The 15,562-nt window shown below is 45.9% G+C and overlaps 1 protein-coding gene across 1 annotated transcript in view; it reads left to right on the top strand.

The window, feature by feature from the left end:
* WASF1 (WASP family member 1) overlaps nt 1–15,562 on the top strand; it is a 56,527-nt gene that overhangs the window by 31,947 nt on the left and 9,018 nt on the right. Inside the window, exons 5-7 of the mRNA XM_038761321.1 lie at nt 7,706–7,859; nt 8,794–8,911; nt 14,449–14,630. Coding sequence (XP_038617249.1) covers nt 7,706–7,859; nt 8,794–8,911; nt 14,449–14,630 — 454 coding nt within the window. The remainder of the gene's footprint in view (nt 1–7,705; nt 7,860–8,793; nt 8,912–14,448; nt 14,631–15,562) is intronic.

Genomic DNA, 15,562 nt, shown 5'->3' with positions numbered 1-15,562 from the left:
CTCTGTATGTTGCCCATTTGTACTTCCCAAGCGCTTAGTACAGTGCTCTGCACATAGTAAGCGCTCAATAAATACGATTGATGATGATGTATATATGGATATATGTTTGTACTTATTTATTACTCTATTTATTTTACTTGTACATATCTATTCTATGTATTTTATTTTGTTAGTACATTTGGTTCTGTTCTCTGTCTCCCCCTTTTAGACTGTGAGCCCGCTGTTGGGCAGGGACTGTCTCTAGATGTTGCCAATTTGTACTTCCCAAGCGCTTAGTACAGCGCTCTGCACACAGTAAGCGCTCAATAAATACGATTGATGATGAATGATGATGGAGAGGTAGGAGGACACCTGGGAGGGCATCGAAGCCATCAGAACCAAGCAGCGTGGCCTAGCGGATAGAGCACGGGCCTGGGGCAGAGGATCTGGGTTCTAATCCCGGCTCCACCACTGCTGGGTGACTTTGGGCAAGTCTCTGACCTTCTCTGTACCTCAGTTTCCGCGTTTATAAAACGGGGATTAGATACTTGTTCTCCCTCCTCCTCCTCAGGCTGTGAACCCCATGTGGAACAGGGACTGTGTCTGATTTCATTATTATTATTATTAATCCTATTTTATGAGCGCTTACTGCATGCAAAGCACTATACTCATTGCTTGGGAGAGGAGCATATAATTCTCCTGTTTCTACCCCAGCGCTTAGTACAGTGCTTGGCACTTGTAAGCAAGCACTTAGCGGATGCCACAGTTACTATCTGGTAGCCTTCTACCCCAGCGCTTAGTACAGTGCTTGGCACTTGTAAGCAAGCACTTAACAGACGCCACAATTACTATTACAAGGAGAAAGGAGTGGTCAACGTCTGATGGGTCAAGAAGAATTAGGACAGAGCCTATGGTATTTGGCCACGGAGAGTCATTGGTTTTATTTGGGTTTTTTTTTAATGGCATTTAAGCCTTTACTTTGTGCTAAGCGTAGCGCCAGAAACAAGGCCGGGCGCCGTCCGTGTCCCACATGAGGCTCACGGTCTCAATTCCCATTTTACAGACGAGGCAACCGAGGCACAGAGCAGTCAGGTACTTCCCAAGCGCTCAGTACAGTGCTCTGCACACAGTAAGCGCTCAATCAATACGATCGAGTGAATGAATGAATGAATTAATGAAGTAACTCACGTCCAGTCACACAGCAGACGAGTGGCGGAGCCGGGATTAGAACTCAGGACCTTCTGACTTGTGGGTCCTCGCTCTTTCCGTTAGGCCTGAGCTGCTTCTCATCGTTGAGGCTTCGGAGAATGTGGTCTCAGTGGACTGAAGGAGGTGAAAATTTACCTGTGATGGGGCAAGAAAAGAGTTAGCAAAGAGGATGTGAAATGAGCATGTGTTTGCACACTTTTTAAGGATTTTGGACTGTAATAGGAGGGAGGTGAACCAAAACCCTGAACCCTGAATCCAAGGGGAGGCATTTTTCTTCTAGGTTCATTCATTCATTCATTCAATCGTATTTATTGAGCGCTTACTGTGTGCGCAGCACTGTACTAAGCGCTTGGGAAGTACAAGTTGGCAACATAGGGAAACGGTCCCTACCCAACGGCGGGCTCACAGTCTAGAAGGGGGAGACAGACAACAAAACAAAACATATTAACAAAATAAAATAAATAGAATAAATATGCACAAATAAAATACATAGAGTAATAAGTACGTACAAACATATATACAGCTCCCCGTGACAGCATGGCTCAGTGGAAAGAGCCCGGGCTTTGGAGTCAGAGGTCACGGGTTCAAATCCCGGCTCCGCCAATTCTCAGCCGTGTGACTGCGGGCAAGTCGCTTCACTTCTCTGGGCCTCAGTCACCTCATCTGCAAAATGGGGATGTGAGTCCGGAACTTTTAGACCGCGGCTCCACGGTTGGGTCGGGACCGTCTCTATATGTTGCCAACTTGTCCTTCCCAGGCGCTTAGTACAGTGCTCTGCACACGGTAAGCGCTCAGTAAATACGATTGATTGATTGATTGATTGTCCCCCTTTCAGACTGTGAGCCCACTGTTGGGTAGGGACTGTCTCTATGTGTTGCCAGTTTGTACTTCCCAAGCGCTTAGTACAGTGCTCTGCACATAGTAAGCGCTCAATAAATACGATTGATTGATTGATTGATTGATTGGAAGCGAAGGAGCTAAGCCAGAGTGATAGCCGGGAGGAAGGAGGGTGTGAGCCGGTGTCTTTAGGAGACGGAGTCAGAAGCGCAGGTAAGGGAAGCGTATTTAGAGACCGGGAAGGAGCGCTTTGAGCGCTTACCGTGCGCAGAGCACTGTGCTAAGCGCTTGGGGAGCCGAGAGGCAGCTGCGAAAGAGCAGCTGGTAGCGGAACAGTAAGAAGATAAAGGAGGGACTTGGATGGTTTCTATTTTATCGAGGTATTTCTCGAGGTCGCGAGGGGTTGGGGAGGAGGCCGAGGAAGCACTGGAGGACTCTGAAGGCTTCGGGAGAGAGTCTTGGCTTTGGGCTACCTGAAATATCAGCCGTTGCCATTTTCTCCTTAGCTTATACTGCCCTGCAAGTGAAAGAAAGAGATCAGAAACCAGAAGGAAAACTTTCCGTTTGCTTTGGGGATTTGCTTCGAGTTAGCAGTAGAATGGATCTTTTGAAAGCCGCACATTTTTGGATCCAAACCGGAACAATGGAATACCGATCAGTCTTCTCAGTCCCCGTCACGGGCTCCTTTTCTCCCTCCCCCTGCCCCCGCATCTGTGGGACTCCCTCATGGCTCAGTCCTGGGTCCCCGTCTCTTCTCTGTCTATCCGTTCCAGCGCTTAGAACAGTGCTTTGCACATAGTAAGCGCTTAACAAATACCATCATCACTATTATTATTATTATCTACACTTACCAAATCCGCATCTCCAGCCCCGATCTCTCTCCTTCTCCGTAGTCTCGCGTTCCCTCGGGCCTTCAGGGCGTCTCCACTCGGTTGTCCCACGGACAAGTAAGCGCTTAACAAATACCATCATCATCATTATTATTAATCAATCAATCAATCAATCGTATTTATTGAGCGCTTACTATGTGCAGAGCACTGTACTAAGCGCTTGGGAAGTACAAATTGGCAACACATAGAGACGGTCCCTACACAACAGTGGGCTCACAAGTCTAAAAGGGAGAGACAGAGAACAGAACCAAACATACCAACAAAATAAAATAAATAGGATAGAAATGTACAAGTAAAATAAATAAATAAATAAATAGAGTAATAAATATGTACAACCATATATACATATATACAGGTGCTGTGGGGAAGGGAAGGAGGTAAGATGGGGGGATGGAGAGGGGGACGAGGGGGAGAGGAAGGAAGGGGCTCAGTCTGGGAAAGCCTCCCAATAATAATAATAATTATTATTATTATCTACACTTCCCAAATCTGCGTCTCCAGCCCCGATCTCTCCCCTTCTCCGGAGTCTCGCATTCCCTCAGGCCTTCAGGGCATCTCCACTCGGTTGTCCCACTGACACTTCATTCATTCATTCATTCATTCATTCATTCATTCATTCAATCAATCATTCATTCAATCGTATTTATTGAGCGCTTACTGTGTGCAGAGCACTGGACTAAGCGCTTGGGAAGGACAAGTTGGCAACCTCAAACTTAACTTGTGGAAAACAAAACTCATCTCCCCATCCGAACACGTACCTCCCCCTGACCGTCCCATCACCGTAGACAACACCACCACCAACCTTGTAACCTTACAGTATCCTCGACTCATCTCTCCCATTCAACCCACATATCCAGTCTGGCACCAGATCCTCGTCCCCGTTCCCCTCCAACCGCGTTAAGAAATCCAAGCATTCCCGATTACTGTATAGCCTCCTTGCTGATCCCTCCTCATATCAGACAGTTACTCTCCCTGCTTTCCAAGAGATCTTCCCTAATCCCTCTTTTCCTTCTCTTTAATTCCCTTCTGCAGCCCCTCAGCACTTATCATCATCATCAATCGTATTTATTGAGCGCTTACTATGTGCAGAGCACTGTACTAAGCGCTTGGGAAGTACAAATTGGCAACATAACTTATGTACTTATGTACGGATCAGCCATTTATTTACATTAATTTACATTATTTACATTAATGTGTATCTCCCTCTCTAGACCGTAAGCTCACTGCGGTCAGGGAATGTGTCTGTTATATTGTTATATATTATCTTGTCCAGGGCTTTGCACACAGTACGCACTCCATAAATATGATCAAATGTATGAACGGATGAATGTGTGATATTCAGGTTGGACAAAGTCCCCATCCCACATGGCGCTCAGAGTCTAAGTAGTAGGGAGAACAGGGTTGGAATCCCCATTTTGCAGGTGAGGAAACTGAGGCCCAGAGAAGCGAAGCGACTTGCCCAAGGTCACACGGCAGACCAGCGGCAGAGCCGGGACTCGAACCCAGGTCCTCCGACTCCCAAGCCCACTGAGTCCCGGTTCGTTCATTCGGTCGTATTTATGGAGCGCTTACTGCGCGCAGAGCACCGTACAGCGTGGCTCAGTGGCAAGAGCACGGGCTTTGGAGTCAGCGGTCATGGGTTCGAATCCCGACTCCGCCACGTGTCTGCTGTGTCACTTACCTTCTCTGAGCCTCAGTTACCTCATCTGTAAAATGGGGATTAAGACTGAACCCCACATGGGACAACCTGATCACTTCGTATCCCTCCCAGCGCTTAGAACAGTGCTTTGCACATGGTATTAATCAATTGTATTTATTGAGCGCTTACTATGTGCAGAGCACTGTACTAAGCGCTTGGGAAGTACAAATTGGCATCACAATCACATAGTAAGCGCTTAACAAATGCCAACATTATTATTATTATCATTATTGATGCTTTTTCGAGGTAGTGAAGAACAAGGGCCCGGAGCGGTCGGCGACGCATCCCAGGAAAGCGGCTGGACCCGGATGCGTTAGCCCCAGGCCGCTGGGCTCGGAGCGAACTGGGAACAAGCCGGGAGAGCGCAGAGTCCGAGGGAGGCGGAGGGTCGGAGGTCGGGAAATGGCTAGGAAGAAGAAAAAGGAGAGGGAGGAAAAACCAGGGAGAGAGGCAGACCCGCAGAAATCCCCCTCACGGGGCTGCAGGGCACGATTTCTCTAGTTAAACGAGAAATCACGGCACAAGTCTACAACCCCGAAACGTTTGGCAATTCGAAGGTGGCCCGTGACAGGCAAAAGAATACAGGAGGATTGGGAATTAGAAGAATGTGTCAAATTAGGCCACCAGTGAATAGCAAATGCCCGGAGGTTTTCGGTAAGGGATGCTATTTGGCTTCTGACCGTGCTTCCGTATCCCTTTCCCCATCCCCTCCCTTCCTTTTTTCATTTAAACGTCGCTTAAACGCCTCAGCCGGTGTTTTCTCTCCCTTCCTCTTTCTCTCTTCCTCTCTCACCCAGCCAGCGTGTTTTTTTCCCCCTTCCTCTCACACTCCCCCCGTTCCAGTTTCCGACCGACACTGCGGTATTCCCGAGCCCGCGGGAGCCCTTCGTAAAGCATAAGGCTGTCCCCTGGGATCGGAATATCCCATCTTGAATGCCGAGCCGGGCCTCGGGTTCCGAAGAATAACGCAGGCCATTTTACTCCCTTAATTTGTGTGGCTGATAAGCAGCTTTTGGCTGTCATTCCCGGTTCCTTTCTCCGACAAACCGAGTGTTTTGGGGCACGCAATAAATCAGAAATTAGAACGTTGCTATTATACAGTAGGGCCACACAAAACCTGCTTTTTTCCGTTTTTTTCTTCCTAAACCAAGATGACAAGGTCAAGGCAAGCAAAAAAAAAATAGATCTAGGAGATGGGAAGCAGAGAAGCAGTGTGTCCTAGTGGAAAGAGCACACGGATCTGGGAATCAGAGAACCTGGATTCTAATTCCGGCTCACCACCGCCTACCTACCGTGCGACCTTTGACGAGTCGCTTAACGTCTCTGGGCCTCAGTTTCCCCATCTGTAAAATGGGGATCCAGTACCTGTTCTCCGACTGTGGGACCTGATTATTTTGTATCTACCCCAGAGCTCAGTACAGTGCTTGGCATATAGTAAGCGCTTAACAAACACCGCAATTATTATTGCTATTATTATGGGAGTCGTTAAGCTCTTCACTGTTCCCGGTAAACAGATCTTAGTCACGGGTTTGTTGGTAGATTCATTCCCTGCCCACAGCGAGTTTACAGTCTGGAGGGGGTGACTTTTTTTTTCTGTATTCGTTAAGCACTTATTATGTGCCAGGGGTCTTTGATCAGTCGTAATAATAATAATAATAATGATGGCATTTATATGCAAAGCCCTGTTCTAAGCGCTGGGGAGGTTACAAAGTGATCAAGTTGTCCCGGGGGGGGCTCACAGTTTTAATCCCCATTTTCCAGATAAGGGAACTGAGGCCCAGAGAAGTGACTTGCCCAAAGTCACCCAGCTGACAATTGGCGGAGCCGGGATTCGAACCCATGACCTCGGACTCCAAAGTCCAGGCTTTTTTCCACGCTTCTCTGCTTCGTACTCCCCATCTCACGTGAGGCTCGGCACGCTAAGGGGAGGTAGAGAAGCAGCACGGCCCAGTGGTTAGAGCACGGGCTTGGGAGTCAGAAGGACCCGGGTTCTAATCCCGACTCCCATCTAAACCCGGGAGTCTAATCCGACTCCCCCCTTTTAGACTGTGAGCCCACTGCTGGGTAGGGACCGTCTCTATATGTTGCCAATTTGTACTTCCCAAGCGCTTAGTACAGCGCTCTGCCCACAGTAAGTGCTCAATAAATACGACTGACGATGATGACGACTCTGCCGCATGATCTTGGGCAAGTCACTTCACTTCCCTGGGCCTCAGTTCCCTCATCTGGAAAATGGGGATGAAGGACCGGGAGCCCCACGGGGGGACCACCTGATCGCCTTGTATCCCCCCAGCGCTTTGAACAGTCCTTTGCACATAGTAAGCACTTAATAAATAATAAAATGTATTTATTTTTATGTGCTTTGCACATAGTAAGCGCTTAATAAATAATAAAACGTATTATTTTACATTTCTTATTATTTTCTTATCATTTTACATTTTACATTAGTAACAAATGCCGTCATTATTGTTATTATTGTCGGTTATGGGGATGAAGACGGTGAATCCCATGCGAGCCAGGGACCGTGCCCAACCTGATTAACTTGAGGTTACACAACGCTTAGAACAGTGTCTGGAAATGCAGGGAATGTGTGTGTCTGTTGCTGTGCGGCACTCTCCAAAGTGCTTAGCACAGGGCTGTGCACACAGTAAGCGCTCAATAAATAGAACGAATGACCAGATAACCTTAAACAGCAACAGGTCGAACAGATCTCCACTTTTAAATGAGGAAACCGGGACACAGAGAAGCAAAGGGACTCGAAATGCAACTGAAAGCAGAATGAAGTGATTTTACTGAAAGCAAAATGATAGGCCCCATTTTGATTTTAACGATGTTTCTCCTCTTTCAGTGTCCCCGCAAGATAAAGCGAAGGAACTCGAAATGCAACTGAAAGCAGAATGAAGTGATTTTACGGAAAGCAAAATGAAGCGATCGGCCCCATTTTGATTTTAACGATGTTCCTCCTCTTTCAGTGCCCCCGCAAGATAAAGCGAAGGAACTCGAAATGCAACTGAAAGCAGAATGAAGTGATTTTACGGAAAGCAAAATGAAGTGATCGGCCCCCTTTTGATTTTAATTTCTCCTTTTTCAGTGTCCCTGCAAGATATTACGATGAGAAAGGCCTTCCGCAGTTCCACGGTCCAAGACCAGCAGCTGTTTGATCGCAAGACGTTACCTATTCCCTTGCAGGAAACGTACGACGTTTGCGAACAGCCTCCTCCTCTAAACATACTTACCCCTTACAGGTCGGTGGCAGAGTAAAAAAGAATATCTTTCATATCGTTTTCAGGTGTAGAGTGATGGATAAGGAAAACTGCCCGTAAAATCCATTTATTCCCCACAAGGACTATTCCCCAAATGCTAGATTTTATAGCATTTTGGTTCTATTTATATTTATAAAATATTATATATTTTTTATATTATATTATATAATTATATTATATATTATATTATGTAATTATATTATGTAATTATATTATATATTATATATTTTTTATATTATATATTTCACTCACAGCGGATTGCGCGGACGAGGCTTTTCTTTTTGTGAAGCTTTTTATACGCGCGTGGAGAAGAGAAGCGGCGGGGCTCGGTGGGAAGAGCCCGGGCTCTGGAGTCCGAGGTCGTGGGTTCGAATCCCGGCTCCACCCCAAGTCCGCTGTGAGACCTTGGGCAAGTCACTTCGCTTCTCTGAGCCTCAGTTCCCTCATCTGTAAAAATGGGGAGGAAGACTGTGAGCCCCACGTGGGACAACTTGATCACCTTGTATCCCCCCCAGCGCTTAGAACAGTGCTTTGCGTATAGTAAGCGCTTAACAAATGCCATTATTATTATTATTATTACGTTTTATGACAGTAATAGTGATACTTTGGATTTGTTAATAATAATAATAATAATGGCATTTATTAAGCGCTTACTATGTGCATGTTCTAGTGGTCCCAAGTACCCAAGTTGCCTTCAAATCTAGCTTTTTGCACTAGTAATGAAAATATTTAATAGTTTTCATTCCAGTGTCCCTGTATTTTTTTTTTTAATGGCATTTATTAAGCGCTTACTATGTGCAATGCACTGTTCTAAGCGCCGGGGAGGTTAATTGTATTGTTAATTGTGTGGTCTTAACTGAAAAAATGTTCTATTCAGGCTGTACATAATGTAATAATATGCCTTGTTTTACCTCAGGGATGATGGAAAAGAAGGGTTGAAGTTTTATACCAATCCTTCGTATTTCTTTGATCTGTGGAAAGAGAAAATGTTGCAAGACACGGAGGATAAGAGGAAGGAGAAGAGAAAGCAGAAGGTATTGTATGAAAAGACGCTGAGCATAATTTGAGATTTTTCTGGAAGAATGTCGGCGTATGTGGAATTTAGTCAGGTTTACTCTTCTCTTTTCATCTTTATAGAAAAAATGCTATAGCTGAGTATTTTGCACTTTTTTCCCCCCGCTAAAAGGGATCTGATTAAATAGCTTAGAGTTGGTGCTCTGTTTTACCAGAATAAATAATGAGCCTTTTTAGGTAGCAGATGATTTCAGATGATAACATATAAATCCAAGAATCACTGTGAGTTCCAAGTCATTTTAAAAATCCACTACCGAATCGTGTTTTTGTTGAGAAAGGTGCCGAGGCCGAGTGGAACGGTGCTTTGCACGTCGTAAGCGCTTAATAAATGCCATCATTATTATTATTGTCTCTACCCCAGCGCTTAGAACAGTGCTTGGCACGTAGTAAGCGCTTAATAAATGCCATCATTATTATTATCGTCTCTACCCCAGTGCTTAAAACAGTGCTTGGCACGTAGTCAGCGCTTAACAGATATCATCATTGCTGTTAGAGAACTGGGGAGTCGGAGGACCTGGGTTCCAATTCCGGCTCCGTCACTTCCCTGCTGAGTGACCTTGGGCAAGTCACCTAACTTCTCTGTGCCCAAGTTCCCTCAGGTGCAAAATGGGGATTCAATACCTGTTTCCCTCCTATTTAGCCCCATATTGGGCCTGATCGCCTCGTCTCTACCCCAGCGCTTAATACAGCGCTTGGGACGGAGAAAGCTCTTAACAGATGCCACAATTATTATTATTAAATAGACAAGCGTTTCCCCCATAGTTCAGTAGTTGTTTAATCAATTCGTGGTATTTTTTGAGTGTTTATTGTGCGCAGAGCACCTTAATAATAATAATAATTATTATGGAGAAGCAGCGTGGCTCAGTTGGAAGAGCCCGGGCTTTGGAGTCGGAGGTCACGGGTTCAAATCCCGGCTCCGCCAATTGTCAGCCGTGTGACTTCGGGCAAGTCACTTCTCTGGGCCTCAGTGACCTCATCTGGAAAATGGGGATGAAGACCGTGAGCCCCCCGTGGGACAACCTGATCACCTTGTAACCTCCCCAGCGCTTAGAACAGTGCTTTGCACATAGTAAGCGCTTAATAAATGGCATCATTATTATTATTATTATTAGGGTACTCTTCATTCATTCATTCAATCATATTTATTGAGCGCTTACTGTGTGCAGAGCACTGTACTAAGCGCTTGGGAAGCACAAGTTGGCAACATATAGAGGCGGTCCCTACCCAACATTCATTCATTCAGTCGTATTTATTGAGCGCTTACTGTGTGCAGAGCAGTGTACTAAGCGCTTGGGAAGCACAAGTTGGCAACATATAGAGACGGTCCCTACCCAACATTCATTCATTCAATCGTATTTATTGAGCGCTTACTGTGTGCAGAGCAGTGTACTAAGCGCTTGGGAAGCACAAGTTGGCAACATATAGAGGCGGTCCCTACCCAACATTCATTCATTCAATCGTATTTATTGAGCGCTTAGGGTGTGCAGAGCACTGTACTGAGCGCTTGGGAAGTCCAAGTCGGCAACGTCTAGAGACGGTCCCTAACTGACAGCTAGTTCACAGTCGAGAAGGGGGAGACAGACAACAGAACAAAACATATTAACAGAATAAAATAAATAGAATAAATATGAACAAGATAGAGTAATAAATACGTACAAACGGTGGGCTATTATTATTTATTGTATTCTGTTAATATGTTTTGTTTCGTTGTCTGTCTCCCCCTTCTAGACTGTGAGCCCGCTGTCTATGTGCTTACTATGTGCCAAGCACTGTTCTAAGCGCTGGAGTAGATACAAGATAATCATCCTCATCAATCATCAATCGTATTTATTGAGCGCTTACTGTGTGCAGAGCACTGGACTAAGCGCTTGGGAAGTCCAAATTGGCAACATCTAGAGACGGTCCCTACCCAACAGTGGGCTCACGGTCTAAAAGGGGGAGACGAAACCAAACATACTACAAAATAAAATAAAATAAAACAATCAGATTGGACACAGTGCCTGTCCCGCACTGGGCTCACGTTCTTAATCCCCATTTTGCAGATGAGGGAACTGAGGCACAGAGAAGTGGCCACGGTCACACACAGCAGACACGTGGCAGAGTCGGGATTAGAACCCACGTCCTCGGGCTCCCGAGCCCGGGCTCTTTCCACTAGGCCACACTGTACTAAGTGCTTGGGAGAGCACAACATTCATTCAGTTGTATTTATTGAGCGCTTACTGTGGGCAGAGCACTGGACTAAGCGCTTGGGAAGGACAGTTTATTGAGCGTAGAGGTGCTGAACACTTGTATATATGTTTGTACATATTTTTTTTTACTCTATTTATTTAATTTATTTGTACATATCTATTCTATTTATTTTATTTTGTTAGTATGTTTGGTTTTGTTCTCTGTCTCCCCCTTTTAGACTGTGAGCCCGCTGTCGGGTAGGGACCGTCTCTATACGTTGCCAATTTGTACTTCCCAAGCGCTTAGTACAGTGCTCTGCACATAATAAGCGCTCAATAAATACGATTGATGATGATGATGATGATAAAAAGCACTTGGGAGAGTATCCTATAACACATACAGTCCCTGCTCGCAACGAGCCGACAGATTCACGTCTGTCTTCCCGCTTACGCCAAGTAAATAAATTACAGCCAAGGAGGGAGACGGACATTAATCGAAGTAAATAAATTACGGCCAAGGAGGGAGACGGACATTAATCGAAGTAAATAAATTACGGCCAAGGAGGGAGACGGACATTAATCGAAGTAAATAAATTACGGCTAAGGACGCAAGTGGTTTAGCACTGAGAGAGGGAGGCAAATTCAAGGGCGACACGGACAGGAGCGGGAGGGGAGGAAACGAAGGTTTGGTTGGGGAAGACCTTTCTGGAGGTCTTTTGATTATTTATTATTTATTTATTGTTAATAATAATAATAATAATAATAATAATAATAATAATAATAATAATAATAATAATGGTATTTGTTAAGTGCTTACTACGTGCCAAGCAATGTTCTAAGCACTGGGGGGAAATACAAGGTGATCAGGTTGTCCCAGACGGGGCTCACAATCTTAATCCCCTTTTACTTGCCAATTTGTACTTCCCAAGCGCTTAGTACAGTGCTGTGCACACAGTAAGCGCTCAATAAATACGATTGAATGAATGAATGAATGAGTGAATGAATGGAGGAGATGTGCTTTAATGAGGTGGAGAGACGGTGACCGTCTAGGCAACGAAGAAGGGCTTGGCTCGGTGGAAAGAGCCCGGGCTTTGGAGTCCGAGGTCACGGGTTCAAATCCCGGCTCCGCCGACTGTCAGCCGTGTGACTTTGGGCGAGTCGCTTGGCTTCTCCGGGCCTCAGTGACCTCATCGGTAAAATGGGGATTAAAATTCTGTGAGCCACCTGATCACCTTATTACCTCCCCAGCGCTTAGAACAGCACTTGGCACATAGTAAGCGCTTAACAAATGCCAACATTATTATTATTATTATTAAGGGAGGGCATTCCAGGCCAGGGGCAGGACACGGGCGAGAGGTCGGTGGCGAAATAGACGGGATGGAGGTTGTAGCTGCCGGAAGGGTGGATAGGTAGGTTCAAAGAGAAGTCATCTCACCTCGGACTCTCGGTCGGCTTCCCTGTTTTCCCGGGCCAACGGGCCGAGGTAGGCCACGCTTCTCCGTGTCCTTACCGGCTGCTCCGACGCAGCGGGAATCACGAGCGGAGATGGGGCCTCTTGGCTCCGGGAGCCGCCCCGGGCGGTCCTCGTGCGCGCGGATCACGCGTGATGTTTCCGCAACTCAGAGCCACGTTGCGGGAACCCGGCCCAATCAATCAATCGTATTTATTGAGCGCTTACAGTGTGCAGAGCACTGTACTAAGCGCTTGGGAAGTCCAAGTTGGCAATATATAGAGACAGTCCCTACCCAACAGTGGGCTCACGGTCTAGAAGGGGGAGACAGATGACAAAATAAATACAATAGATAAGTACAAGTAAAATAAATAATAAATAAATAGAGTAATAGAGCCCACGTGGGGCTCACAGTCTTAATCCCCATTTTAGTAATAGTAATAATAATAATAATAGAAGTATTTGTTAAGCGCTTACCATGTGCCAAGCACTGTTCTAAGCACTGGGGGGGGATACAAGGTAATCAAGGTTGTCCCACGTGGGGCTCACAGTCTTAATCCCCATTTTAATAATAGTAATAATAATAATAATAGTATTTGTTAAGCGCTTACTATGTGCCAAGCACTGTTCTAAGCGCTGGGGGGAATACAAGGTAATCAAGGTTGTCCCACGTGGGGCTTACAGTCTTAATCCCCATTTTAATAATAGTAATAATAATAATAATAGTATTTGTTAAGCGCTTACTATGTGCCAAGCACTGTTCTAAGCGCTGGGGGGGATACAAGGTAATCAAGGTTGTCCCACGTGGGGCTCACAGTCTTAATCCCCATTTTAATAATAGTAATAATAATAATAATAGTATTTGAAGCGCTTACTATGTGCCAAGCACTGTTCTAAGCAGTAGCGGGGGATAGAAGGCAATCAAGGTTGTCCCACGTGGGGCTCACAGTCTTAATCCCCATTTTATAGTAATAGTAATAGCGTAATAGTAATAGTGTAATAGTAATAGAGTAATAGTAAGTAATCAATCAATCAATCAATCAATTGTATTTACTGAGCACTTACTATGTGCAGAGCACTGTACTAAGCGCTTGGGAAGTACAAATTGGCAACATCTAGAGACAGTCCCTACCCAACAGTGGGCTCACAGTCTAAAAGGGGGAGACAGGGAACAAAACCAAACATACCAACAAAATAAAATAAATAGGATAGAAATGTACAAGTAAAATAAATAGAGTAATAAATATGTACAACCATATATACATATATACAGGTGCTGTGGGGAAGGGAAGGAGGTAAGATGGGGGGATGGAGAGGGGGATGAGGGGGAGAGGAAGAAAGTAATAGAGTAAGCCCAGCGGATTAATCAGTAAAGATGGACAGGGAAGGGCTACGCGAACGGACCGCCATCAACGGAGCGCGTTCCCCCATTTCAGACGTCAATGTTCTAGCGAGGGATTTGATTCGGACTTCTGTCGATGGCCTCCTTCCGAAAGAGGCGGCGGCGCCTCACGGGTTGTCCTGTTGTTAAGCGCTTACTATGTGCTATGTGCACTGTTCTAAGCGGTAGCGGGGGATAGAAGGCAATGGCTTCTATTGGAGAAGATCGGAGAAGCAGCATGGCTCAGTGGATAGAGAGTCAGAGACCGTGGGTTCAAATCCCGGCTCTGCCACTCGTCAGCTGTGTGACTCTGGGCAAGTCGCTTCACTTTTCTGGGCCTCAGTTCCCTCATCTGGAAAATGGGGATGAAGACTGTGAGCCCCAACCTGATTACCTTGTATCTACCCCAGCGCTTAGAACAGTGCTTTGCACATAGTAAGCGCTTAACAAATACCAACATTATTATTATTATTCTTATTCTTTGCACATCTGTTGCAGCAGAAGAATCTGGATCGTCCGCACGAACCGGACAAAGTGCCCAGGGCGCCTCACGACCGGCGGAGGGAATGGCAGAAGTTGGCCCAGGGTCCGGAGCTGGCCGAAGACGACGCCGCCGACGCCGGCCTCTTACACAAGCACGTTGAAATTGCCAACGGCCCCGCGGCTCATTTTGAAACAAGGTCCCTTTTCATTTGCTTTTCCTTCGTAACTTTTCATTCCGACGGGTGGCCTTCCTTTCCAGAGCTTTCCGCGATAGCGTTTCCGCTGTGGCTCTCAGCCGGTAGCCCTCCTCCTCAACCCCCTTCTATTTAATAATAATAATGTTGGTATTTGTTAAGCGCTTGCTATGTGCCAGGCACTGTTCTAAGCGCTGGGGGGATACAAGGTAATCGAGGTTGTCCCACGGGGGGCTCGCAGTCTTGATCCCCATTTTAATAATAGTAATCATAATGATAATAGTAGTATTTGTTAAGCGCTTACTATGTGCCAGGCACTGTTCTAAGCGCGGGGGGCGGGGGGGGGGATACAAGGCAATCAAGGTTGTCCCACGTGGGGCTCACAGCCTTAATCCCCATTTTAGTAATAGTAATAATAATAATAATCATAGTAGTATTTGTTAAGCACTTACTATGTGCCAGGCACTGTTCTAAGCGCTGGGGGGGATACAAGGTGATCAGGTTGTCCCACGTGGGGCTCACAGCCTTAATCCCCATTTGAATAATAGTAATAATAATAATAATAATAGTAGTATTTGTTAAGCGCTTACTATGTGCCAAGCACTGTTCTAAGCGCTGAGGGGGATACAAGGTGATCAGGTTGTCCCACGTGGGGCTCGCAGCCTTAATCCCCATTTTAATAATAGTAATATATTTATTAAGCGCTTACTATGTGCCAGGCACTGTTCTAAGCGGTGCGGGGGGATACAAGGTAATCGAGGTTGTCCCACGGGGGGCTCGCAGTCTTAATCCCCATTTTAATAATAGTAAGTAATCATAATGATAATAGTAGTATTTGTTAAGCGCTTACTATGTGCCAAGCACTGTTCTAAGCGCTGGGGGGAATACAAGGTGATCAGGTTGTCCCACGTGGGGCTCGCAGCCTTAATCCCCAT

The sequence above is a fragment of the Tachyglossus aculeatus genome, chromosome 19, assembly GCF_015852505.1.
Source record: "Tachyglossus aculeatus isolate mTacAcu1 chromosome 19, mTacAcu1.pri, whole genome shotgun sequence".
Taxonomy (NCBI): domain Eukaryota; kingdom Metazoa; phylum Chordata; class Mammalia; order Monotremata; family Tachyglossidae; genus Tachyglossus; species Tachyglossus aculeatus.
This window is presented reverse-complemented; position numbering and strand designations above follow the sequence as displayed.